We start from the raw sequence: 23,617 nt of genomic DNA on the forward strand, positions 1-23,617 counted from the left end.
AGGGAAAGGGGCTGGGATTTAGGGGCCCAGTCTCCCCCATCTGAAGGGGTCTGAGGCATCCTAGGCCTGGTTCCTGTAACCAGATGACATCTGTGCTGTGCTGTATCCTGGAGAAGCAATAAACTCCCTCTATTCTACTGGCTGGTGGAGTCTGTCTGTGCCACTACGGGGGTGCAGGAGATGGGAAAACCCCAACGCGCCATCACATGTATTTACAGCTGAAATTTAATCTGGAGTAATGTAGGGGTGTGACTTTAAAGTGGATTAACTATTCTTGATTAACTCCATGTGTGGACGCTCTTATTCTGGAACAAAAATGTTCACAGGCAGCGCTAAGCAGGAACATATTCAGGAATTACTCCCCGCACAGCGGAGCCCATAAGACAATGAATGAGCCACGTGAGAAACGTCCTGGATGCGAGCCGGGAGTGGATGGGAACACTGACTCTTCCATTAAACAGGATCACCTAGTCTCAGCACTAAATCTCCGCCTGCTGCAGGCAGAAGGTAGCACCGAGTGAGAGGGCGAGGCAGGAACGCCTTGGATGACTTTGTCACTCATGATGGGTTTTGTTAGGTTTTTTTGCATCTTTCTCTGAAGCATCAGATACTAGGTCCTGAAAGAGACGGGACACTTGGCTAGACAGACGCTTGGTCCAATCCAGTCTGGGAATTCCTCTGCTCTTACATCAACAGAGACATGGGGCCAGACAACCCCACTACGGTTCCAAATACAGAGTGTCAAGGGTTCCTCCTGAAAGACTCAGCTTCCCAGATCCGTGGTTTGGCTTTTCCCGCCTCCTGGAAGCGTGCCAGCGAGCAGAAAGCGTGGTTCTCTAGACCAGAGCTTGCAGCCAATTAGCTCTGCTTACTTAGTCGGAGGAGCAGACAGCCGCCGGGGATAGCGGCTTGGCACAGCGACTTGGCAGCAAGAGTGAGTCCTGCATTGGAGACGATTAATCTGCAGAGATTTGGCCTCCCCTCTTAGCAACCTTTGGTGAATTCTTAGCAGCTGGAAGCAGAGACATTGCTCTTTTTTGCCTCTTCCCTGCTTTCCCCTCCTTTCCTGTGCTACCTTTATTTTTTGGCTGCATGACCAGCAACACTGTGACACTCATCTCACCCCCACGGGTCTGGATGGCTGCAAACCATGTCCTATGCCCCTCCGACTGCATCCCTGTGTCACCTCACCTGCTGGTGTTACAGGTTCCCAGCTCTACACCTGGGCCACGGAGTCAGTTGCAGCCTCCACGAGGGACCGTGCGCTTTTAGGTCTGGAGCACAATGTGTTGTCTGTCCTGGCCTCCCGACCCTGACTGCAGAGGAGCTGCTCTGGGATTTGGAATCCCCGTTTATTTTGAATGGGAATTGGACCCCAAATTCCTCCAAGTGGCTTTGGAAATCCCAGCCTGCAGTAGTGGATGGAGGCCAGCGCATGGCCGACAACCAGCCATTAGAGAGAGATCTAGTCTTGCTCGGAGAGCACTGCTGCTATCCCCCACCTGGAGTCTCCCGGGGCTTCTTCTGGGAGAGCCCCCAGCTCAGCATCCCCCTCCATCCATTGTCAGCGCCTGTGCGCTTCGGCTCACCTTCAAACTCAGTGAGTCGCCGGGTCCCCGTCATGGACACCAGGACGTCTTTAAACTGCACCATCCCGTCTCCTGCAAGGCACAGCCCAGTGCAGACGTTACCGGGGGATGCAGAGAGATGCAGGTCGCGCCGCACTGGAATCCTCATCACTAATTTCTGGGGGAAGGTCCAGATTCGCCTCTCTCAGGGCTCACGTCCCAGTGACATGGAGGTCCCTCCAGGCTACCCTGGAGGGCAGAGGGAGCTGGGAGTGCAAATAAATCTCCCTTTACTGCTGCCAGGGGCAGCTCAAGGGGCCTTCATTCCAGGGAGAATCAGGCCCATTGATGCATGCCCCAGATCTTGTGTGATCACCTGCTCTGTTGAGCAGTGAGCTGGCCGGGCGCAGGAGGGCTGAAGACAGCTAGCGGTGTATGAAGGGGGGTGCGAGTGAATGGCTGCCTTTTGCACCTGCATAAAAGTTGGCTCATGGCGAGAGGGACTCAGGCCCAGAATTCTGGCTGCGTGAATGTGCAGTCACCGCTACAGTGAAGACCTCCATAAGCAGGAGATGTGTCCTGCCGGCCCTCTAGCGAGACAGACTGGCTTACGACTCAGGCGTGCTGAGCATTAGCCCCGCTACTGACTTACGACAGGACCGTGGGACAGTCGCTTTAGCTCTGTGTGCCGCAGTCCTGCCCCCATAACATGAGGATAATGATACTGACGTCCCTTGTAAAGCGCTCCGAGATCTATGGCGGGAATGCCCTTTCAGGGTCTGGCACGAGCTCTCACGCACACAGACATCGGGAAATCCCAACACTCGTTTCCAGCCGGCCCCAGCACGCAGCTCACCAGGGCAAAGCCAACTGGCATACTCACCGGCGATGGCAACGGATGCCAGCAATTCGCGTAGCTCCTCCTCCGTTAATACAATCCCCACGCTCGCCAGCGTGGAGCCCAGCGCATCGACATGGACGCTCACGTCCTTCATGCTGCTCAGAGCATCGAAGGTCTCCTTCAGCACTGCAACGCACACGCACAGAGAGGGCTAAGAGTCCTGTCCGCACCGGCGCGGCCTTTCTTGAGAGGATCGGGACGGATCCATGTGTGCAGGCCCCCCCGCAGACTGACACATTCACCCCCCACCACTTGCTGCGCCGAGGCTGGACGGCTCCCCGGCCTGAGGCCTGGTTTTAGGGAAAGGTGTCCAGAAGAAAACCGATTCTTTGATTATCAGAGGGCAGGGGCCTGGCACTTGCTGAAATTCAGGAGCCTTTATGGTGTCACCGGCCCCTTGGGAGAACCTTCCACAAAGAAACCAGCCATAAAAGAACAAAAGGGCCTGATGTAAAGCCCACTGAAGCAGATGGAAAGACTTCAGGGCTTTGGGTCAGACTCATCAAGTTCTGCTCCAGCCTTCCCTGCATGTTTGCCTGGGCTCCTCCCAGAGGACTGCTCAGCCCACACCCTCGCTCCTCTCCTTCTGCAGAGAGTCAGCGTGTTCTGCTCAGTCCTCTTCCAGCAGCACCAGCCACAGCTGACAGCGTACAGGGGAGAGTTTTGGGAACTCAGTTGTCGCACTCCGCTGCCACTGTGGGAATTACTCCTGATCCACACTGGGGGCCACGGAGCAGGATCTGGCCCCAAACGATCGAAACGAAATTCCACGCCTGACCTCCCGTCCCGATAATGATTTCTTTTCTAGAGAAAACTCTGACTCACCGGTAGTGTCAGGAAAGTGAGGCAGCTGGGTTAAAACTGCTATGAATTCTCTGAAATTCACCTTCCCGTGGTCTGCAAGGCAAAGCCAAGTTCACATGTGGGAAGAACGATGGACAGAAACCAATGGACAGAAACTGGAGCGATGGAGCAAGAGGAAAAGAGTGAACGAGGGGGAATGTTAAAGAGCTTGGGGGAGATTTTCCAGTGTGCCAGGCGGAGTTCAGTGTCTGGCTCCCCTTCACTTTTCAGTGGGAACTGGGTCCCCTCATTGCTCCTGGCTCCTTTGAAAATCTTCCCCTGCACTACACAGTAGCCTGGAAATTCCTCCGGGCCTGCAGGGTGGTTCCCATTGATTAACACTGAGTTCCTGGGCCCCAAAACACACTCTTTTCTGGAAGGAGAAGGGCCCAGTCAGGACCCAGCGGGTCAAATTCTGCTCCAGTGTGGGTTAGGCGGGAGGTCAGGCGAGGTGTTCTTTCCAGCCTTGCAATCGGTGTGATTTGGGGAACACAGCTGGACGGGCAAACCCCACAGGGCTAAGAAGGGCAGAGCTCACAAGAGGACTTCTCCGGTTAGACAGGGCCAAACACATAATGGCAGATATATATGGCTGAAATTCAGCCCAGTCTCACACATGCAGTGTGTGTGTAGGCCCGGCCTACGACCATGCATAGAATCCCAGGGCTGGAAGAGACCTCAGGAGTCATTAAGTCCAACCCCCTGCCCAAAGCAGGACCAACCCCAACTCAATCATCCCAGCCAGGGCTTTGTCAGGACTTAAAAACCTCTAGGGATGGAGATTCCACCCCCTCCCTAAGGAACCCTGCCCAGCGCTTCCCCACCCGCCAAGGGAAATAGTTTTTCCGAATATCCAACCTAGACCTTCCCCATTGCAATGTGAGACCATTGCTCCTTGTTCTGCCACCTGTGACCATTGAGAACAGCCGCTCTCCATCCACCGTGGAACCTCCCTTCAGGGAGCTGAAGGCTGCTCTCAAATCCCCCCTCACTCTTCTCTTCTGCAGACTAAACAAGCCCAAATCCCTCAGTCTCTCCTCACACGTCATGTGCTCCAGCCCCCCAGTCATTTTGGTTGCCTCTCGCTGGTGCCCCTCCACATCCTTTCTATAGTGGGGGCCCCAGAACTGGACACAACTCCAGACGTGGCCTCCCCAGTGTCCACAGCAGCCCCAGGGGACTGGACCTGCCTGCACTTACCTGCAGACATGCCACTGAGGCTTGAACAACAAGAAGCCCTGTGCCCCCCAGAGACACAGATTGATGGGGGCGGAAGGTGAAAACCCACTGTCAGACAGTCGGGCTGTGTCTAGACTGGCCAGTTTTTCCGGAAAATCAGCCACTTTTCTGGAAAAACTTGCCAGCTGTTTACACTGGCTGCTTGAATTTCCAGAAAAGCACTGACGATCTCATGTAAAATCATCAGTGCTTTTCCGAAAATACTATGCTGCTCCCATTTGGGCAAAAGTCTTTTTCCGAAAGACTTTTGCGCAAAAGGGCCAATGTAGACAGCATAGGACTGTTTTCCGCAAAAAAGCCCCAATCGTGAAAAAGGCGATCGGGGCTTTTTTGCGGAAAAGCATCCTGCCAATCTAGACGCGCTTTTCCGAAAATGCTTTTAACGGAAAACTTTTCCATTAAAAGCATTTTTGGAAATTCATGCCAGTGTAGACGTAGCCTCGGAGTGGAAAGCACAGACACAGGATGGATCCCACTTCCGACAGCTCCATGTGGAGCCTTGCCTGGTGACAGCCGCAGGGGTCGCCCTGCTAGTTGGTAGCTGCTGGCACAAGGAGAAGTCCCCCCGTGGCACCTTAGGGACACACAGAGGCCGCTGCCTGGAATGCTCACCGTCCGCGCTGGCGACCTTCATCACCTCCGCCAGCGTCTCCTTCGCTAGCCGCAGGCCCATGTTGGTCAGGGTGGACTCCAGGTGGTGGAGGTCGAAGTGGTCATCCTGGAGCGTGCTGATGGCCAGGCAGGAGAGCTGCAGCCCTGCGGACACACAGCCGACGCACGGAGAGGGGCAAGTAAACGTCACTGCGCCGGCTTCAGGGCCAGCAAAGAGAAAGGGGTGGCCAGGCCTAGAGGAAGCTTCTTATCCACTGTCCTGAGAGATTCTGTGTCTGCACGGGGGGGGGGGGGGGGGCGTGGGGGTGGAAAAGCCTCCGACTCTCATCTGGTCAGCCCTTGGCATCAGCAACACGCCCCCGTGGAGGTGCGTAAGCATGCGCTTGAGTCCCATGCGGAAAGCACACAGAATCATAGAGCCCTAGAAGTGGAAGGCACCTCGAGAGGTCATCGAGTCCAGTCCTGCCCCCACGGCAAGACCAAGCACTGTCTACATCAGGGCTATTCAACTCTGGAAGCCCCAGAGGCCACAATGATACTCACAGCACATGCCGAGGGCTGCAACTTAAGTGTGCTTGCATACACATGCAAATATATGCAAATAGCTTCTTTCACACTGACGGGCATGAGTACAAAGATTACGGCAAGATGACACAACACAGGTCCCATTTCAGTCAGTTCTGCTGATGTTAATCAAATGCAACAGCTACCCAATTTCCACTCATATGACAGCACCATAAATGAGCAATGACAGTCCAGGAATGTAATTACTAAAACACGTCTCAACAGAAGACCAGTCTATTGACTCGCCGTTGTGGAGCGTGTTCCCAGTGGAGGCCATGTTCAAAGGACCCCACTCACGGGCCGCGTGTTGAGCCCCACGTAAACCCGAACCGCACCGGGGGCTGCTACAAACAGGCCGTGGGCCGCATGGGGCCCCAAAGGCCACGTGTTGAGTAGCCCTGGTCTGGATCATCCCTGCCAGGTGTCTTTCTAACCTGCTCTTCAATATCCCCAGTGATGGAGCTTCCAGAACCTCCCTAGGCAATTTATCCCAGTGCTTAATCACCCTGACCGTTAAGGAGGTTTTCATGCCCAGGTGCTCTGCTGAAAGGCTCCAAGACTGGCTCTTGCTGTGCGGGTGAGATTCACCCTGTGCACAGGCCTGTGTACACAGGAGGGCTTCCGAGGGTGAAGCGATGCACAGCCCTCATGCTGGGCCCTGTGCAGGGGGAGCATCCCCCCCGAGCCTCTGACCCTGCATTGCCGAAGTTGCTGGGAATTTTGTAACCGGCTGCTTCCCGAAGAATGCTACAGAGCATGTTTTCTGCCAATGCTTACAAATTACCAGGAACCTGTAACTGAAACATTATTGCCCCACAGAAACCAGGTACCCAAGGGGGTGCCAGGCCTTGGCTCCTGGACTATGGGGGAGCCAGCGAGGGTGCATGAGCTTCCCTCCCTCCCCCACAAGCCAGCTGCATGAAAACGTCAATGGCAAGATTCCCACGAGTGCCGGATCAGGCCCTTAGTTCGGCAGTGGCTCAACACTCAAAGGGGGAGAGAGGGCAGGGTTGGGGCTGGCTCCATGGTCAGGGCGTTGCACCTGCCAAAGGAGCCCTCCCGGATTGGCCTCAAAGGGAAAGAAGCCGATTCAGGCCTCCGGGGGAGCAGCGGCTTCGCCACCTGGTCAGAGGGCAGCTGTTCAGTCTGGCTCTGGAAACCCTGCCAGGCGCGCGCCGGGCTACAAATATTGCTGCAGGCGGGGGCGGGGCAGTGCGAACTCAGCCCCAACGACATGACACGGACATCGCAGTCCAGACACTGGATTCCCCTGCTGCTCTGGGCTGCTTCTCCTCACCAAGCAGCTGGGAGCTGGAGCACGTTCCAGGCCGCTTTGCCTTGCAGGGCGAGCCAGCGAAGGTCCCCGCACAGCGCAGCGCAGCACAGCGCTCACTCACCCACCGATTCTGCGAAACGCCGGCTGGAGGTCACTGCCCTGATGAAATCGCTCAGGTTCACCCTGCTGCTGTCTGGGAGATACAGGCACAGAAGGACGTGGGGGCTGGGATTAGCAAACGTGCCAATGCTCCAATGGTACCATCCTGGCCGCTCCCCAGCATCCACAGCCAGCGCTGGGCTGCGCACTGCAGCAGCGCAGAATGGCAGTGCAGCGACGGAAATCAGACACTCAGAGCCCAGCCACTGGACTGCCGGGGAATCTCCTCAGCAGCGCAGAGCCCATCCGGCACTACAGGGCAGCGCTGTTCTCTGCAGCAGTGACCCCGCCCGCTGCCAGTGCGTTCCATTACGGGAGGGGATGGTAAAGTCGGGAAGCGCACGGCATTGCGGGATCTAGGCCACCGAACGGCCACGTCGAAGAGCAGACACAGCCGGTTCTCCCCGCCCCCGCCCCAGGGGCAATTCTCACCATCCACAGGACAGAGCTGGAGCACGTCGGCGAGCTCTGCGCCGGACAGACGGACGGTCAAGTGGCTCAGCACGGTCTGCAGGTCCTGAACGCTGATCTTCTCCCCCTCCAGCTTGCTGAGGATGCTGGAGGCCTCCTGCAGGGCTGCGGGCACAGAGAACGGGCCGGAGGGAGTCGGCGAGTGGCCAGGACTTACCTCTTGCTGCCACCTTAGCTCTAGGGGGAGTAGGCGCTGCCCCAGAATACTCTGGTCAGCAGTAGCCAGGGGCAGATTAGATGGTCCCTTCTGGCCTGTCTAGCTGTGCTAGACTCAAAGCACAGAGCACGGAGGGCTGAGCTGCAGACCCCCGTCCGTCTCTGCCTGGCCAGCTGGAGGTCTGTGGAGATCACACCCTCCTGGTGCCGCAGAGTGAAGGGACGTGGCACACACTTGCCCGTACTAAAATCAGGGCGGTTCCAGGAACACGCCTGGCCCCTTTTCTCCTCCCTGCCCTTTGCCCACCCTTCACTAGGAGACCGGCACTCACCTGCAGGTAGGATGAAATACTGGCTCCTGGACAGAGCCGTCATGAAATCAGCGAATTTCACCCTCCCGGCCTCTGCAAGCAGAAAGGCTGGTGTGACCCAGGGGTGCCCAGCCTGCTGGCAGCCGCCCTAGTCTCGTGGGAGGGACTAAGTTACAGTATCTCCCCAGCCAGCGAGTGCCGAGCACACCAGGCTGGGGGGAGCTGCAATCGCCCTGGCTGGAACTTACGTTGCTTGGAGTCCTGTCTTGCCCTGCTGGGAATTTCAGCCAGAGCCTCAAGGAAGAGGCTGCCAGCACAGGAGCCCCGGCTGGGCCCCGGCAGCGCAGCCAACAGGCACAAGGACTAGCTCGTGAAGGAGGGTGTCTGGGGAGAAGGCATTGCCCTGCCTGGCCTGTGCTTGCACTGAGCATCCTGACCCCCCCCCCCCCCCGAGTTTGGGGAGGCCCAAAGGCAGCTCTGGATAGAAAGCAGGGAGATCGGGTCCCCGGGATCAGCAAGAGAACAAACCTGGCCGATCTCCCACAATGTCCTGCTGCCCGAGTTATCCGTGGAGCCAAACCTTTCCCCCAGGCACCCTCTTCCATGCTGCTCTGTAGCAGGAAACCCTTGTCCCGCCGGTCTGATAACACTCTCAGCCCCCTCCGGCCCCGGAGGCCAAACGACAGCCTCACACATTTGAAGGTCCCCCCTGCATTGTAGTCCAGGGGCTCCCATTCCGCGTAACACTTCAGAGGCGCCCTGGGGGATCAGCCAGCATCATCCCCTCCATTATACAGACAGAGCAACTGAGGCACAGAGCAACTGAGGCCTAGATCCTCAAAGGTATTCAGGTGCCTAACTCCCATTGATTTCAAATGGGCGTTAGGTGCCTAAATACCCTTGAGGATCTGGGGCGAGGTGCCTTGACTGGGGTCGCACGGGAAATCAGTGGCAAGCTGGCAGTAGAACCTAGTGGCCCGGCGCTGCAGTTCTGTTCTCAGAATTTTCCCAGGAACCGTTACAGGCAGCTAGGAGACTTTCCCACGCGTACAGCCCTGACTCAGGTCCTTTCCTGGCTTATCTCCAACCCGCCCCCCGCAATTCCTTCTCTTCACATTCGGGGATCACCAGGGGAAGTCTGGCGCTGGTCCTGCTCCTGACATCACTTGGTGTCTCTACCACGCCGGCTGCCATTCTTAGCCCAAGGAACGTTCCACGGGGACTGCAAACAGGCTGCAGAGAGGCTTGATTAGCGCGGCCGTAGCTGCACTCCGGGGAGCCGAGGTTAAGGCAGGAGATGGCCCGGTTGGACTCCAGGCCAAACAATGCCACTGGCCCCTTTGCAGAACAGGCCACCTGGGATGGTGACGCCTGCCTTGTGAGCACAGGGTCTGCAAACCTCTGGTGAGAGATGCTCTGTGCAAGCCTTAGTCAGGCACACTGGGGGGGGGTAACACGGCAGAGGGCAGGTCGCTGCGGGAGGGGATGCCCCCCGGACACGGGTCCGGTCCTGCCCACTCTGCTTACCGTCCACGTGAGCCGACTGCAGCACCTGCCCGATCACGTCGCTGGCCAGGCGCAGCCCCAGGGTTCTCAGGCTGGTGTCCAGGCGGCTCGCCTCCACCTCGTCCTCCTTGACATGCTTGACGACCCTGAGGGCCTCCTGCACCGCTGCAAGGCCGCAGGATGGGAGAGACGTGAGGGCTCCTGTCCCAAGACCCCCCCTCGCTGGCACCCGTCACACCTCCCAGGCTGCACACCTATGCCTTGGGGCAAGACACCAGCCTCCTCTTCCCACCTTGCTGCTGGAAGGGCAGGAGGGAGGGGACAGGGCCCTCCGTGGGGAGCGCTGAATCAGCACGTTCTCACAGCCGCTCCCCAGTCCTCGTGGGGTGCTTCTGCTGGGGGGCTGGGTCAAGGCACGACGGCTCCGCTCCCCCCCTCGAGTGGGAGCTAGAATGTAGCAGGCAATCCAGAGTCGATACCCCACAGGCGTGTCCGTGTCGGGGCCACACCAATGAGCTCACTATGGCCAATCTGTTCTCTGCTCTTATCTGGCCCCTTGATGCGGCCTTTATTGTCCTCAGCCGCACAGTACAGGCCTGGTCTTGACCGGGGACGGGAGTTGGGGCTGACACCGTGTTAGCTACCATATTGCCTCTGGGGTATGTGGAGAGAAGCCTTGCTGGATACATTTGCTAGGGGTGAAATGGGGCTGAAGTCATGGTTGAGAACATGAGTTAGTCAGTGCCTCAATCACAGCCACCCTGGGTCTCCAAGAAAAAGACACTGGATTCCTGAGTGGGACTGGACTGAGAACACCCGGATGCTCACACACACGCACTGTTGCATGCACGCATGCTTACACGTGTGCACACACACATGCACGTGCACGAACGCACACATACACACACAGACACAAGCTGCACCATTTGGCAGAAGGCGAGTGGCACGTGTACACGCCACATGCACATGGCAGTCACCCCAGGAGCAGAGAGCTGGGAATGTTCAGAGCCCATTTTTGTATTAGGCCCAAAGCTCGCCGCTTGTCGTCAGTGACAAGTAAACACACCACAGGTTCCTCCGACGAAGACATCCACCTTTTTAACCTTCCCTGCTTGGCTATGTAACGGAAGAGCAATAAAAGTTCCCACCGCCTCGTGCTCTCAGAAACCAGGGGCCCGATTTGGATTGTGCACTGGTGCGACTCAGGGATATTTCTGGTAAAGTGAGGCCTGATTTGTCACTGAGTGCACCATCGGGTCTGTTACGTGCCTCTGCTCACCCGCTTCCCTTTGCTCGTGCGGTCCCAGAGCTCCGCAGTCTGTCTTGTCCTGCTGGGGAACTGGGGCTGGGCAGGAAGCATTTTGCTGGCTAACAGACACCCTTAAACTCCCAGGGCACCTCTACACAGCCGGGCAAAAGCTGAACGAAGCTGCAGAACTTCAGCTCGTCAACTGCATCGCTGAAGCGGAAATAGTGTCACTCGACTTTTGGCGCTGTCTATGCAGCAGGAAGTCGAAGGAAGAACACTCTCCGTCCGCCTGCCCTTCCTTCTCGTGAAAGGAGGGTCACCGGAGTCAGAGTAAGAACTCCTCCAGCTCGCCATTACTTCGAAATAACGGTTTGCAGTGCAGACGCGCATTTTGTTACTCTGAAATAATGCTGCGGCGTGAACACGCCCCAAGGCAGGTTGTAAATCATGCCTAAATTGGTGTGGTGCTACTTACCGGACTGGAGCGACACCGACCTCCCCCAGCTGGAGCTCTGGCCCCAGGAGCATCCATCAGATTGCATCCGCAGTCTGAAAATCGACCTGTTTTTTATGGCCAAATTCAGCCCCGCTCATTGTGCGGCGCGCCCCGCAGGGAAATCCAGCCTGCTGGTGGTTCACGCACCTAACGGAATTGGCTTCGCGTGTGCCCAAGTGCGGGAAATGGATCTGCTAATCAAGCCAGCGTCCGAGCCCACGTTCCTGGCTGGTGTTACTTCCCGTCCGCCCCCACTCACCTAGCAGCTGGCAGAGCCGCGGACTTTTGGACAGGACTTCCATGAAAGCTCTGACGTTCACCTTTCCGTTAGCTGCAGTGGAGAGAAGCGCTCAGTCAGCTGCGTGGATCCCCAGGCACCTCGAGGCGCTAGACCGACGCATGAGCAGAAGAAGCACCCTAAAAGTGGCCCACAGGGGTCCAAACAGTGGCCCTGCCCCTCACAGCCCCTCTCCCAGGCTGACCAAACCACCGGAGGCCCTGCTCTCACACTGCCCCTTCCCCCACAGCCCTCCTGCGCTGCCTCTTTCCCTCAAGAGTCTGCCGCTCGCTCGCTCGCTCGTCTTGGCTCCCTCCCTCCGTTGCTCACCCTTCCGGTCAGTCCCCTGCCCCTGCCGTGCTGGTGCCCCTGCACTGACACACAGCAAGAGGGAGAGTCGCCTACAGTCTAGCGAAGGGTGGGAGAAGAAACGGAGGGAGCGCCTCGTGCAGGGTCCCCATGCAGGAGCGTGGCGGAGTTTGGAACAGAACCGGCCTGTCGAATGCCGTCTGCTCGCTCACAGGAAGCTAGCCGGCAGTGTCCCTCCGGTCAGCGCGCAGTCCCTCCCACTGTACGGAACACCGAGGCACGTCTCCCCCCCGTGGCACAAGCCACACACACCTCACTCCTCTCCTCTCCTGGCCTCCACACAACCGCCGGTGAGGCACTCGGGGTCTGAATGTCCTCTCTGGGTTCTAGGCCTCTAGCTCAGTGGTTCTCCAAGTTTTTGGTCCACGTCCCACCCCGCTCAATGCAGACCTTTCTGCGGACCACCAGCCAGAAATGGGTGCGGGGTGGGGGTAGGGTCTGGCCAGGAGTTTGGGTGCAGGAGCGGGCTGAGGGCGGGGCTGGATTACCCAATAGGCAGACTAAGCACGTGCTTAGGGCACCAGCAAAGCAGGGGCACAAAAAAAAAAAAAAGAGAGAGATTTGACAGTATAGTGTTGTTTTTATTTTGAATTACATAAGGGGGGGGGCACCATAATCTTTTCAGTGCTTAGTGCCTCTAAAGGTCTTAATCCGGCCCTGGCTGAGGGTGGGAAGGTCTGAGGGAAGTTGGGTGCATGAGTGGGGGGACTGAGAGGGAGGGTGCAGGAGTGGGGTGGGGGTCTCAGCAGGAGGGGTCTGTGTGAGGGGGATGAGGGAGATGGGCAGGCACTTACCTGGTTCAGTGCCTCCTGCTGCTCCTGGGTACCGCCTCCGGCTGCTCTCATTGGCTGTGATCCGGCCAATGGGAGCATCAGGGAAAGCCTCCAGGTGAGCAGACGCCCGGCGTCTCACCCGGTCCCAGGACTTGAAGCCCGAGAGTTGCCCATGCGGAGGTGGGACTGTGCTCCTGAGTCTGACCCCTCGCACTCACCATCCACAGACACCTGCTCCAGCGCCTGCTGGAATTCTGCATCCGAGACGTGGATCCCCATGTCCCGCAGCCAGGACAGCAAGTCGCTCGCAGCCACCCTGTCGCCTTGCACCTTGCTGACGGCGGCAACGGCCCCTTTCAGCGCTGCAGACACACGGAGGGACAGAGCGCCCGGCGTTCGGGTGGGGCCGGGCTTCCCAAAGGGCTCGGCTGCCACGTCAGCCTTTAGACAAGGCCCCGAAGCCGAGCTCTGCCCAATCTGGCAGCGGGATCCTAGTCCCGGGCTGCGGAGAGGACAATGCCTCCGTGCTCAGTTCAAGCATCCCTGGGTGCGGGTGATGCTCCAAGGGGAGTGGCTGCAAAGTCCCGTTTCTTAGGGCCCAGCGAAGGGAGAAGCAAAGAGAGACCAGCGGTCCCTAAGCCAGCTCCTCTTCCTCCGGCTTCCCGCCGGCTCCTCCTCCCCAGCCAGAGCACCCTGCCCACAGGCAATCAGACACCGACTGCCAGCGAATCGAGACCCCGAGCTTAACCCGTTCCCTGCCAGAGCCTGGGTGTGGGGACTCAGGATGTGAAAGGTTAACCTAAATGGGCGAGGCTTATCGGTTCTGGGTAACTGGTAGGGGCTGGAGCAGCTCCCCGTGTCTCCCGGGCAAGGGCCTGCTCCAGTCCTGCAGGGCCCACTGCAGGCAGGGGCTGCACCAGCAGGCTGGCCAGGGTAATCCCTGTCCCTGGCAGGCCTGGCCTGGCCCCATCACAGATTCAATACTGGCTCCCAGGCAGCGGGGCTGGCGCCCTTGCCGGCTCCACTCCCTGGGAGGCGGGCCCGCTCCTGGGGAGACTTGGCGGCAGGCTCTGCAGTGCAAGGCAGCGTGTGACCCTGCAGTCACTAGCGGTAACGCAGTTACTGTTTAAAACAAGTTTCTGCCCCTCTAATGAGGACCCGTCACGCTGCAGGGAGAGAATGCAAGTGGCCATGGAGCCTGACCAGCCATGACCCTGTCCGTGAATCCCAGAGAGCTGGGAGCTGTGACAATCTCGTGCTGCGCAGGGGCTGGACGCAGGCTCAGAAGAAGGCAGTGCCGGCTAGCACCCAGTGCCGGCTAGCACCTGTGCCGGGTGGCACCATTCACCAGCGCACAGTGAGCGTGATACTTCGCACCAGCGTGACCGAGTGCAAGAGGGGCAGGGCTTTGGAGCCCAGCACAGTTTGACTCGTCCTCTTCCCGCCCTATCAGGCCCCCGCTCACCTGAAAATTCGGAGAAGCGCCGCGTGTTGGCCGCAGCCGCCAGGAAGCGATCGAAGCTCACCGTCCCGTCCTCTGCGGCGTAAAGAAGGATCCAAAGGCCAAGGCGCCGGGGAAGGACACGGGGCCAAGGGAAGAGAGAAACAGATGGGTTGGCTGCGGAATGTGCTGGGATCAGATTTTGATAATAAAGTGCAGCTTTTTACATGTGCATGAGGCCTCCTGTCAGGCTTGCCCACGGGGTGGGGGTGGGGGGGCAATTGCCATGGGTCGTGGCATTTGCCAGTGGCGCCAGCTGGAGCCCAGGGCCCCTTTGAGTTGCTGCTGGGGTGCTGGAGCTCCACATCTGGTGCTCTGTGTGGCTCGGAGGTCCCGCCTCCTCTGACTGAGGTCCCGCCTCCTCTGACTGAGGTCCCGCCTCCTCTGCCAGTGTTCCCTCTGATTTCCCATCCATGAGCAGAGTGAGTTCTGTCTTGTCCATCAACATTGACATCATGTGTGCCACCATGGCACCAACCAGTTACTGACAACATGTATGTACACACACACACACACACACACACACACACACACACACACACACACACACACACACATTTAAATTGTTACACAAGAAAAAAATACCAAACAAGGGGTAATTCACAAGGGGTAATGACCCTGCAGTACAGGAATCAAGGGGGCAGAGGGTGGGAGATATGGGGTGGCTCAGGGGGTGCAAGATTCAGGGCAAGTGGAACTCAGTAGGGGGGGCTGAGAGGTAGGGGAAGTGACAGCTCCTCGCTGGGGGAGGCTGGCCCAGGATTGGGCTGCCCAACCCCCCCCAGGAAGCTGCTCACTGGGAGGGGAAGTGGGGGGTGGGCTTCCTGGGTCCCTCAACCGGTGGGCAAGGGGGGAGCTGGGGCGGCGCTGCCCAGAACTCCCAGCCAGCTGTTCCTGGGGTAAGGGTGCCAGGGGGATAGGCTTGGGGGCCACGCACTGGCTCCGAGACGGGCCGGGGCTGCCCGAGCAATCACCTCCCACCATGCGGCGGCTCCGGTCCCGGCCGGGCTGTTGTGTCCCACCCATAGTAGCTGGAACTGGGTCCGTTGAGGCTGCCTAAGCAGGGACAGCTTCACCGCGACCTGGCTCCAGACAGAGCAAATGGGGGTGGAGCAGGCCCCCTGCTCTCCGCACGCGGCCCTGCTAGAACCCACCAGGCTGCCCCCGCCGCCACCACTCACCTTCCTGTCCCGCAGGAAAGTGCGTGGTCGGGCGTGCTGCTGAGCAGGTGAGCGGGGCAGGCCTACGATTTCTTGGTGCGTGGCCGTGCATGCGTGCAGCTTAGAGGGAACCCGGGGCTCCACCCCTTCCCAGAGTTGTTGCCCGTGGTTGTTGTCGGCTCCACTGCTTATTGTAAACCTAGGGCAGGGGGGGTTGAGGATCTGATTGGCCAGATCAGTGGCTTGACCATGACTCACGGACCCCCCGGAGGACCCCCACGAATCTCCGGCGGTCCCCGCACCCCTAAGGCATTCTGTCCACATGAGGAACAGGCGGTGTGTAGAGCCAATGTTTTAATGGATCATTTAATTTAGCGATGGCAGCTGGGGGTGAACAGGCAAGGCCCAGTCCTGCTCTCAGCGACACCGCTGTCAATTGGGATAACGCTCTAGCCTGACATTAGCATTCAGCTCTGGGACTCATGTCAAAGGGGTCCCATGGAGGTTGGAAGCCTGGCATGCACCAGCTGGCTACATGCTGACCTGTGTATGTGCCCCTCCTTACACGTGCACCACTAAAACAGACAGACGGACGGACGGACGGACAGCCTTTTGAAAGGCTCACTTTCCAGCGTCACTTTCTGCAGCACTTCCTGGAACTCCTGGTCAGTGAAAGGGATCCCCATGGTCTGCAGAATGCCGCGCAGTTCAGCAACCTCCACGGTATCGGCTTTGATCTTGTTGACAATCTCAGAGGCATCCTGTAGGGCTGCAGGGCGGAGAATGCACAGCAGGTCAGTCCATCACTGGTGGGGTTCGTTTACACGCTAGCTGCTTTCCAAGGCTGCTCAAAAATGTTCTGCCTCAACTCTACTGTGACAGAAAATCGGGCTGTTGATTACATTGAACTTGGCCTGAAAAATGACTGTTTTCACCAAAAAAACCATGTCCCCAAACCAAATAATATCTCCTCAGCTCTCCCATCGCAGTGCACTCATTGTCTTGTGCCATATTCTTGTCTATGGGCTAGACTTCCAGGCTGGACTACATTTCCCATGATACACCAAAGTCAAGGACTCCCATGATGGACCACAAGGAGAGACTATGATGCATCACAGGAGGTGTAGTCTGACACAGGAGCCCAGATTATAGAGGAGAATGGGAGCAGCAAGCTCCTGAACCACAGCTCCAATGAGGTACCATGGCAGGCTACGTCTACACTGGCACCCTTTTCCGGAAATGCTTAAAACGGAACAGTTTTCCGTTGTAAGTATTTCCGGAAAAAGCGCGTCTACATTGGCAGGATGCTTTTCCGGAAAAGCACTTTTCCTGGAAAAGCGTCCGTGGCCAATGAAGACGCGCTTTTCCGGAAAAAAGCCCCGATCGTCATTTTCACGATCGGGGCTTTTTTGTGGAAAAGACTTCTGTGCTGTCTACACTGGCCCTTTTCCGGAACAGTTTTTCTGGAAAAGGACTTTTGCCCGAACGGGAGCAGCATAGTTTTTCCAGAAAAACACTGACCATTTTACAGTAGATCGTCCTTGCTTTTCTGGAAAAGCAAGCAGCCAGTGTAGACAGCTGGCAAGTTATTCTGGAAAAGCGGCTGCTTTTCCGGAATAAGTGGCCCAGTGTAGACACAGCCGCAGTGTTTTGGGATCAACATGTTTTGGGTAAAACAGTTCAGCTTCTGGGTTTTTGCTGAGCAACTGAAATTTCTCATGCGAACAAACCCAGACATTTTCTGATCAGCTCTGGCTGAAGTTACCAATTTTGGTTTTTAGCAATAAGAAGTTGTAACACGTCTAGTTATAGAGTCTTTTACCTTAGAAAGTTTGTGTGTGTAGAGTAGTGACCATGCTCCCCTGGAACACTGCCACGGACTCTTTCCATTGCCACAACGGGATTCTAGGCCCCCGATACAGGACAGAGCCCAGGATGGGGACAATGACATGGCTGTGGATTCTCTGGCTTGTGTTTTGCAGGGGGTCAGACTAAGCTCAGGATGGCTCTGCCTGGCCTTTAAACCTCAGGGCTATGTCTAGACTGGCAGGATTTTCCATAAATGCTTTTAATGGAAAAGTTTTTCCGTTAAAAGCATTTGCGGAAAAGAGCGTCTAGATTGGCACGGACGCTTTTCCACAAAAACAAAAAGCGTCCGTGCCAATCTAGATGCAGTTTTGTGCAAGAAAGCCCCGATCACTATTTTCACCATCGGGGCTTTTTTGCGCAAAACAATACCACATTGTCTACACTGGCCCTCTTGCGCAAAGCATTTGCGCAAGAGGGCTTTTGCCCGAACGGGAGCAGCATAGCATTTCCGCAAGAACACTGACAATCTTACATTGCGGCCAGTGTAGACAGCTGGCAAATTTTTCCGCAAAAGCAGCTTGCCAGTCTAGACACAGCCCAGGTCTGTCTCGAGTTAGACAGTGTAAGCCCAGGGTCAGTAGGACTCAAGTCAGCAGACTCTGGGTTAGTTAACTTAGGCTTTGTCTACACTATGGCTTTTGCCGGAAGAGGCAATGCAAATGAAGAACTGATTAGCATATTGTCATGCTTCATTTGCATAATCTATTCCGAGCCCTTTTTGTGCAAGGGGGTTTTTGCGCAAAACAGGCAGTGTGGACATTTCCTTTTTGTGCAAAACCCCCTTTTTCTTGTATTCTTTTATCCCTTCTGGGAGAGGGGTAAGGATCTCGCACAAAAAGGGTTTTTTTGTGCAAAAAGGAAACGTCCACACTGCATGTTTTTGCGCAAAAAGGAAATGTCCACACTGCACGTTTTTGCGCAAAACCGGCTCGGAATAGACTATGCAAATGAAACACGACAATATGCTAATCAGCGCTTCATTTGCATTACCTCTTCTGGCAAAAACCGATTGTGTAGACATCGCCTTAGTGCTTGGACAGCGACACGTTTGTAACCCAGGTTAGGACTGATTGAACTTTGGGTCCAACAGCTACACTGCTTAATGGGGCCCCGAGTCCAACTACCCAGATCCCAGACTGCCTGGTGCCCTCCTACGTGCTTGAGTCCTTTGTGTGTGGTGCAATGTGGGAAAACTTGACTGTCCACCACACTTGGCTGGTCAGAGGAGACAGGATGTTGGCTCCTGGGATTGAGGGATCCTTTTGATGGACTCCTGGAGCCCAAGGCCGGCGAGGCTGCACCTGCATTGCATAGCAATAGGGCGTGACTCAGGTTGGCTCCTCCAATCCCAATCCTTGGGTTAGCACAATTTGTGTGTGGATGGAAGGGAATTCGGCTTGAACCTGAATTCAAACCCCGGGCTTACATTGCAGAGTAGACGTGCACTAGGATTACGAGGCCCTCTTGGAATCCCGGAGGAATCACAGTGTAACAATATGGCTTTTCTGTAGCCATGTTGGAAGGCCTGTGCTAGGCCTGAACCAAAGCCACCTTCTGCAGCCAGACTGAAGAGTAGCAGCCATTCCTGTAAGGCCTGGAGTCACATACTCACATTTCCACCTAAATGGTATTACAAAGTGTCACCCCTGGCTGTGAGGAGGGGACTTTGCCCGGATCGCTCCCCCACTGTCACCAGATAAAGAAACAGATCTCAAGATGGGTAAAGAAAACTTAAGTAACACCAGTCTGTCTGGCAAGAAATTGCTTATCCATAGAGCATATTGTGGAATCCTCACCCTATGATCATTGTCACTACACTTCCCTATTGTTTGACTGTGTGATCTCTGTCTCTTGTAACTGTTTCTGTCTCCTGTATCATTAATTTTGCTAGGTGTAAATCAATTAAGGTGGTGGGGTATGATTGGTTAGGTCATTTTGTTATGATTGGTTAGTAAAATTATATTAAAATAATTGGTTAAGGTCTAGCTAAACAAAACCCAGGTTTCATTATATAAACTGGGGTTCAAGAAGGAGAAGAAGAAGATCAGAAGTAACAGAAGGAAGAAAAGGCTGGAAGAGGACCAGGAGGAGGGAGGAAGACCCGGAAAAGAGGAACTCACCTCCGAGACACAGCCTAAGACCAGAGAGACTGATATTGCCTGGCCAACAGGGGAAGTCTGCCTGCCTGCCTTTATCAGGATTGGTGAGCATGACACTGTGTGCTTAGCATGTGCATTCTGCTAGTTTGGGAATTGTCAATAAATAGAGGATAAGGACATTACTGTGTGAGGCTCAAGGTGCAACCCTGTGAATTCACACACCCACCCTTACCCAATTCCTAGGGCTCAGGGTGTAACAACCCACGGGTTGGCAGGATCTTTAGCTACTGAGGGTCTGTCTACACCGCCATCCTAGTTCGAACTAGGGTGACTAATGTAGGCATTCGAACTTGCAAATGAAGCCCGGGATTTTCGGAAAAGCACGTCTAGATTGGCCGGATGCTTTTCCGGAAAAGAACTTTTTGCGGAAAAGCATCCGTGGCCAATCTAGACGCGTTTTTTTGCAAAAAAGCCCCGATCACTATTTTCGTGATCGGGGCTTTTTTGCGGAAAACAGAACTATGCTGTCTACACTGGCCCTTTCGGGCAAAAGTCTTTCTGAAAAAGACTTTTGCCCAAACGGGAGCAGCATAGTTTTTCCAGAAAAGCACTGATGATTTTACAGTAGATCGTCCGGAAATTCAAGCGGCCAGTGTAGACAGCTGGCAAGTTTTTCTGGAAAATCAGATGATTTTCCGGAAAAACTTGCCAGTGTAGACACAGCCCTTGGGTGTGTGTGTGTAAAACTGCTCTCACAAAACTGGAGGCTGTGTTGAGGCATCTTTAAAGAACCCCCTCCTCCCCTCCCCCCCCGCCGTTGTCCATCACACACATGAGAATTCCCTCAGCCTTTGCTCCTTTACTTACCTTCAGAGTCGGGGACACGCTGGCCGCCAGCAGAAGCCACCCCTGGTTCTTTCACCCCGGCTGGTTCTGCAGAGCAGAGAACAGGTCAGTTCTGGGAAGACGCGCCCCGGCCCCCTCCCAGCCGAAACGCAGAACGAGGCACGACCGCAATCCAAATCAGCAATGGGAGCACGGCCACAACCCAAATCAGCAATGGGAGCAGAGCCTGGGACGAGCCCAGCCGAGATCGGGCAGAGAGACGGATGGACCGGTTCAGTGGGTGTTTCCATCACTAACTCCAGAGGTGACCTGGCCGGGACGCTCTGCCTGCCTAGCCTAGCACAGCTGGGCACAGTTTGTAGATAAACATCAGGTCTAGTCAGTTGGGATGGTTCCTAGCTCCCAAGCAGCCTGGGCTGCATCTTGGATTCTGTGCCCTCCCCCCCCCTCCTGCCAGACATGACTGGATCCCCGACGTCGTCAGCATGGCTCGGAATGAGGCCACCGGGATCTGGGATCCCGAGCTGCGGCTCACTCAAGCTCACGTCGCAAGGCAATAGCAGCGCTGGGAATGCTTCCCAAAGCCACGACTCCCTCCCTAACCACTAGGCCAGTCACCAACCGGTTGATCGGGATCTACCAGTAGGTCTTGGAGCCTCTGACAGGGGATCCTGACTGGTTTGGCTGGGAAGCTCTCAAGTGCTGGCACTTCAGTTGCCCCTCCACCCACTGTCATGCTGCTCCTGCTCCCCGCCTCGGAGCTGCCCCTTGCTGTGCAGGGCATGGGAGCGAGAAGGGGAGGAGGCTGATGTCAGGGTGTTCCTCCTTCCCCCACTCCTGTACCCCATTTCCTCACAGAGAGAAGGGGATGGAGGGAGCTTGGCAGTGCAAATCTCTGTCACTCCCACACACTGTGTGTGTGTCTGTCCTTCTCACAAACACGCACTGTCCTTCCCTCTCGTCTCCTGGCCCAACACGTGCAGGGGGGTTGTTATAGTTTCACTGCTTGCAAAGTGGGTTGGTTTTGGTTTCTGACCGGTCTGTGCGTTTCATAACTTGCATTTCTCTCTCAGGCTGAAATGGAATGGAATGTAATGCTTTGAGTGGTGAGTTCTAAAACCCTGAAGGTATCATGTCTGGAGTGATTATCCCTGTGGTAATTGCGCTCCTGTAGCCACATGCTGTCCTTGCCTACGGACACTGAACCTGCAGCTCTGTAATGGGGAATTGTGGCAAGTAGAGGCTGTGGGTTCAATTGCCGGTAGATGGCGCCAGTGCTGTACATGGCAGTCACTTTCCGGAGTGGTGCTAGGCCTGTCTTGGCTCTGCTGCTCCTTTCCTGGGGCATCTGTCTGGCCACTCCCACAGTGGATGGGACTTGAACCCACAACCTTACCTTCTGCAGGCCAATGCCCTAGCCCCTACTCCACTCAAGAATGCACCCTGCTGCCCAACCTTCAGTGGACCCCTTCTCCTGCCTTCCTAATATGGGAGCCAGCTCCATCCCTGGGGCAACTGGGGTTGGCTGCCAGGCTGCTACCGTGGCGGGTGGAGCAGGGACAGGAGGACAGGAGGGAACTCTAGTCCACCACCCTGTGCTCCAGGCACTGATGCCAGGTGACCCTAGGGCATTCCGGAACCCACTCTGCCTTCCTACCTTCAGGGCTCCTTATCCTCTGTTTGCTGTCTGGTCACTCCCAGGGTGGGCAGGACTCAAGTCTGCACTCTCGAGGCAAATGTCCTATCCACTAGTCCACTCCACCTCCCTCGGGTCCTATATCCTGCCCTTCCTAATGGGGGAGCCAGCTCTCTGGTCACTCCCAGGGTGGGCAGGACTCAAGCCCCGAACCCTGTGCTCCCCCAGGCAAATTCCTTATCTGCCTAGTCCATTCCAGAACCCAGCCCCCTACCTTCAGCAGCCTCCTTATCCTGCTTTTCTAATAACTTTCTAATGCAGGAGCCATCTCCATCCCTGGGGCAGCCTGTGCTGGCTGTCTAGCTGCTCCCAGAGTGGGGGGAGAGGGTCTCAAGCCCTCAACCCTATGCTCCCCAGGCAAATACCCTATCCTCTAGTCCACTCCAGAACCCACCCCACCTCCCTACCTTCAGGGTGACCCCTCCCACACTCCACATCCCTTGGCCCAAGGCCAGAGCCTGCACCCCAACCCTCTGCCCCAGCCTGGTGAAAGTGAATGAGATTCGGGGAGGAAGGGGGATGGAGTGAGCAGGGTGAGGCCTGGGAGAAGGGGTGGAGCAAGGGCGGGGCCTCAGACAAGGGGGGAAGGAAGCCGGGGAAGGGTATTTGGGTTTGAGGTAGCTCTTACATTGCACTTACATTGAAAAAGTGATCTTGTGGCTACAAAGGTTGGAGACCCCTGCACTAGGCAATTCTCCACTCCAAGCCAACCAGCTGGCTATTGCTTCCACACAATATTTTGTTGCCAAAAGAGCGGACTTTGTTTCGCACAAGTGGTTCACCTGTGCACGAGGACCTGCTTGTGCATCTGCATGTGCCTGCAGCCTCAGCACGTGTGCAGGCAGGCTGAAATGCTCACCCTTGGCTGCTGTGAATTGCCGTGTCTTGTGGCTCCTCTCCTGGGCAAAAGGGCTCTCCGTGTCTTCCAGAGGTTCCTCTATGTCTTCCTCAATGCTAGTGCTCCAAGGAGGCTTCTGTCGGGTCAGACGCCTCTTGGGAGCCCGGGGAGTCTCCTCGGGGCTGCCTTCCGCATCGAGTCTAGACGGAAGCTTCTCTTGGAAGGACAGGAACCGAGGCCGGGGGCAGGACGGCTGTTTACCAGCCCGGGGCGCTTTCTGCGGGCGAGCTGAAGAGGAATCCAGCTGAGGCGCGTCAGCTTTCTGCAGGTACTTGACGTCAAAGGAGAACCGCGTCCGTCTCCTCGCCCTGGCCTTTGCGTCAGAGTCTAACGCACGCCCAGGCCTCTTGGGTTTCAAAGTGTCGTAGAGGCCCAGGGATTCTGTGGGGAGACAGGGCGGGGTCTCACGTGAGTCCCTCGGCCTCGCTGGCAAAGGGGGCGCACGGGTGAAGGCCTCGTTGCTTGACAGCAGGCAGGAGTCAGCCACAGCCCGGAGGGTGGGGGGAGGGGGGAATGAAATGGCTGCAGAGCACACCACACAGTCCCTGACTGGCAGATGGTGTTCTCCCCTTGGGGTTTTGGGGGTGAGGGGAGGCCTGGGTGGGACTGGCAGGGAGGGAATCTGAGACCCAAGTGTGATGAAGTGGGGGTTTCCGAAGAGCTGTACATGATTGGTATGTGCGCGGCTATGTGTGCCTCAGTTTCCCTGAGGGGCTGCCTGTTTAACAAGGGGAAGGGGTTATTGTTGCAGAGCATCAGGTGTGACCTTGACTAGCAG

At 56.4% G+C, this 23,617-nt stretch overlaps 1 protein-coding gene across 12 annotated transcripts in view; it reads right to left on the reverse strand.

Moving 5' to 3' along the window:
- The window catches only part of EFCAB3 (EF-hand calcium binding domain 3), a 107,685-nt gene that overhangs the window by 67,992 nt on the left and 16,076 nt on the right, over positions 1-23,617 (reverse strand). For all 12 annotated transcript variants that reach the window (XR_012898082.2, XM_075911697.2, XM_075911703.2 and 9 more), the window contains exons 10-23: positions 22,801-23,220; positions 20,267-20,332; positions 16,057-16,200; positions 14,236-14,307; positions 12,989-13,132; positions 11,611-11,682; positions 9,628-9,771; positions 8,122-8,193; positions 7,595-7,738; positions 7,125-7,196; positions 5,164-5,307; positions 3,295-3,366; positions 2,452-2,595; positions 1,590-1,661 (exon numbers count right to left, since the gene is read on the reverse strand). Coding sequence is in view for 11 of the 12 variants with exons in the window: in XM_075911697.2 (XP_075767812.2) it covers positions 1,590-1,661; positions 2,452-2,595; positions 3,295-3,366; positions 5,164-5,307; positions 7,125-7,196; positions 7,595-7,738; positions 8,122-8,193; positions 9,628-9,771; positions 11,611-11,682; positions 12,989-13,132; positions 14,236-14,307; positions 16,057-16,200; positions 20,267-20,332; positions 22,801-23,220 (1,782 nt within the window). In the remaining variant the exon portion in view is untranslated. The remainder of the gene's footprint in view (positions 1-1,589; positions 1,662-2,451; positions 2,596-3,294; positions 3,367-5,163; positions 5,308-7,124; positions 7,197-7,594; positions 7,739-8,121; positions 8,194-9,627; positions 9,772-11,610; positions 11,683-12,988; positions 13,133-14,235; positions 14,308-16,056; positions 16,201-20,266; positions 20,333-22,800; positions 23,221-23,617) is intronic.

This window comes from Pelodiscus sinensis, chromosome 29 (genome assembly GCF_052426305.1).
Source record: "Pelodiscus sinensis isolate ZL-2025 chromosome 29, ASM5242630v1, whole genome shotgun sequence".
Taxonomy (NCBI): Eukaryota; Metazoa; Chordata; order Testudines; family Trionychidae; genus Pelodiscus; species Pelodiscus sinensis.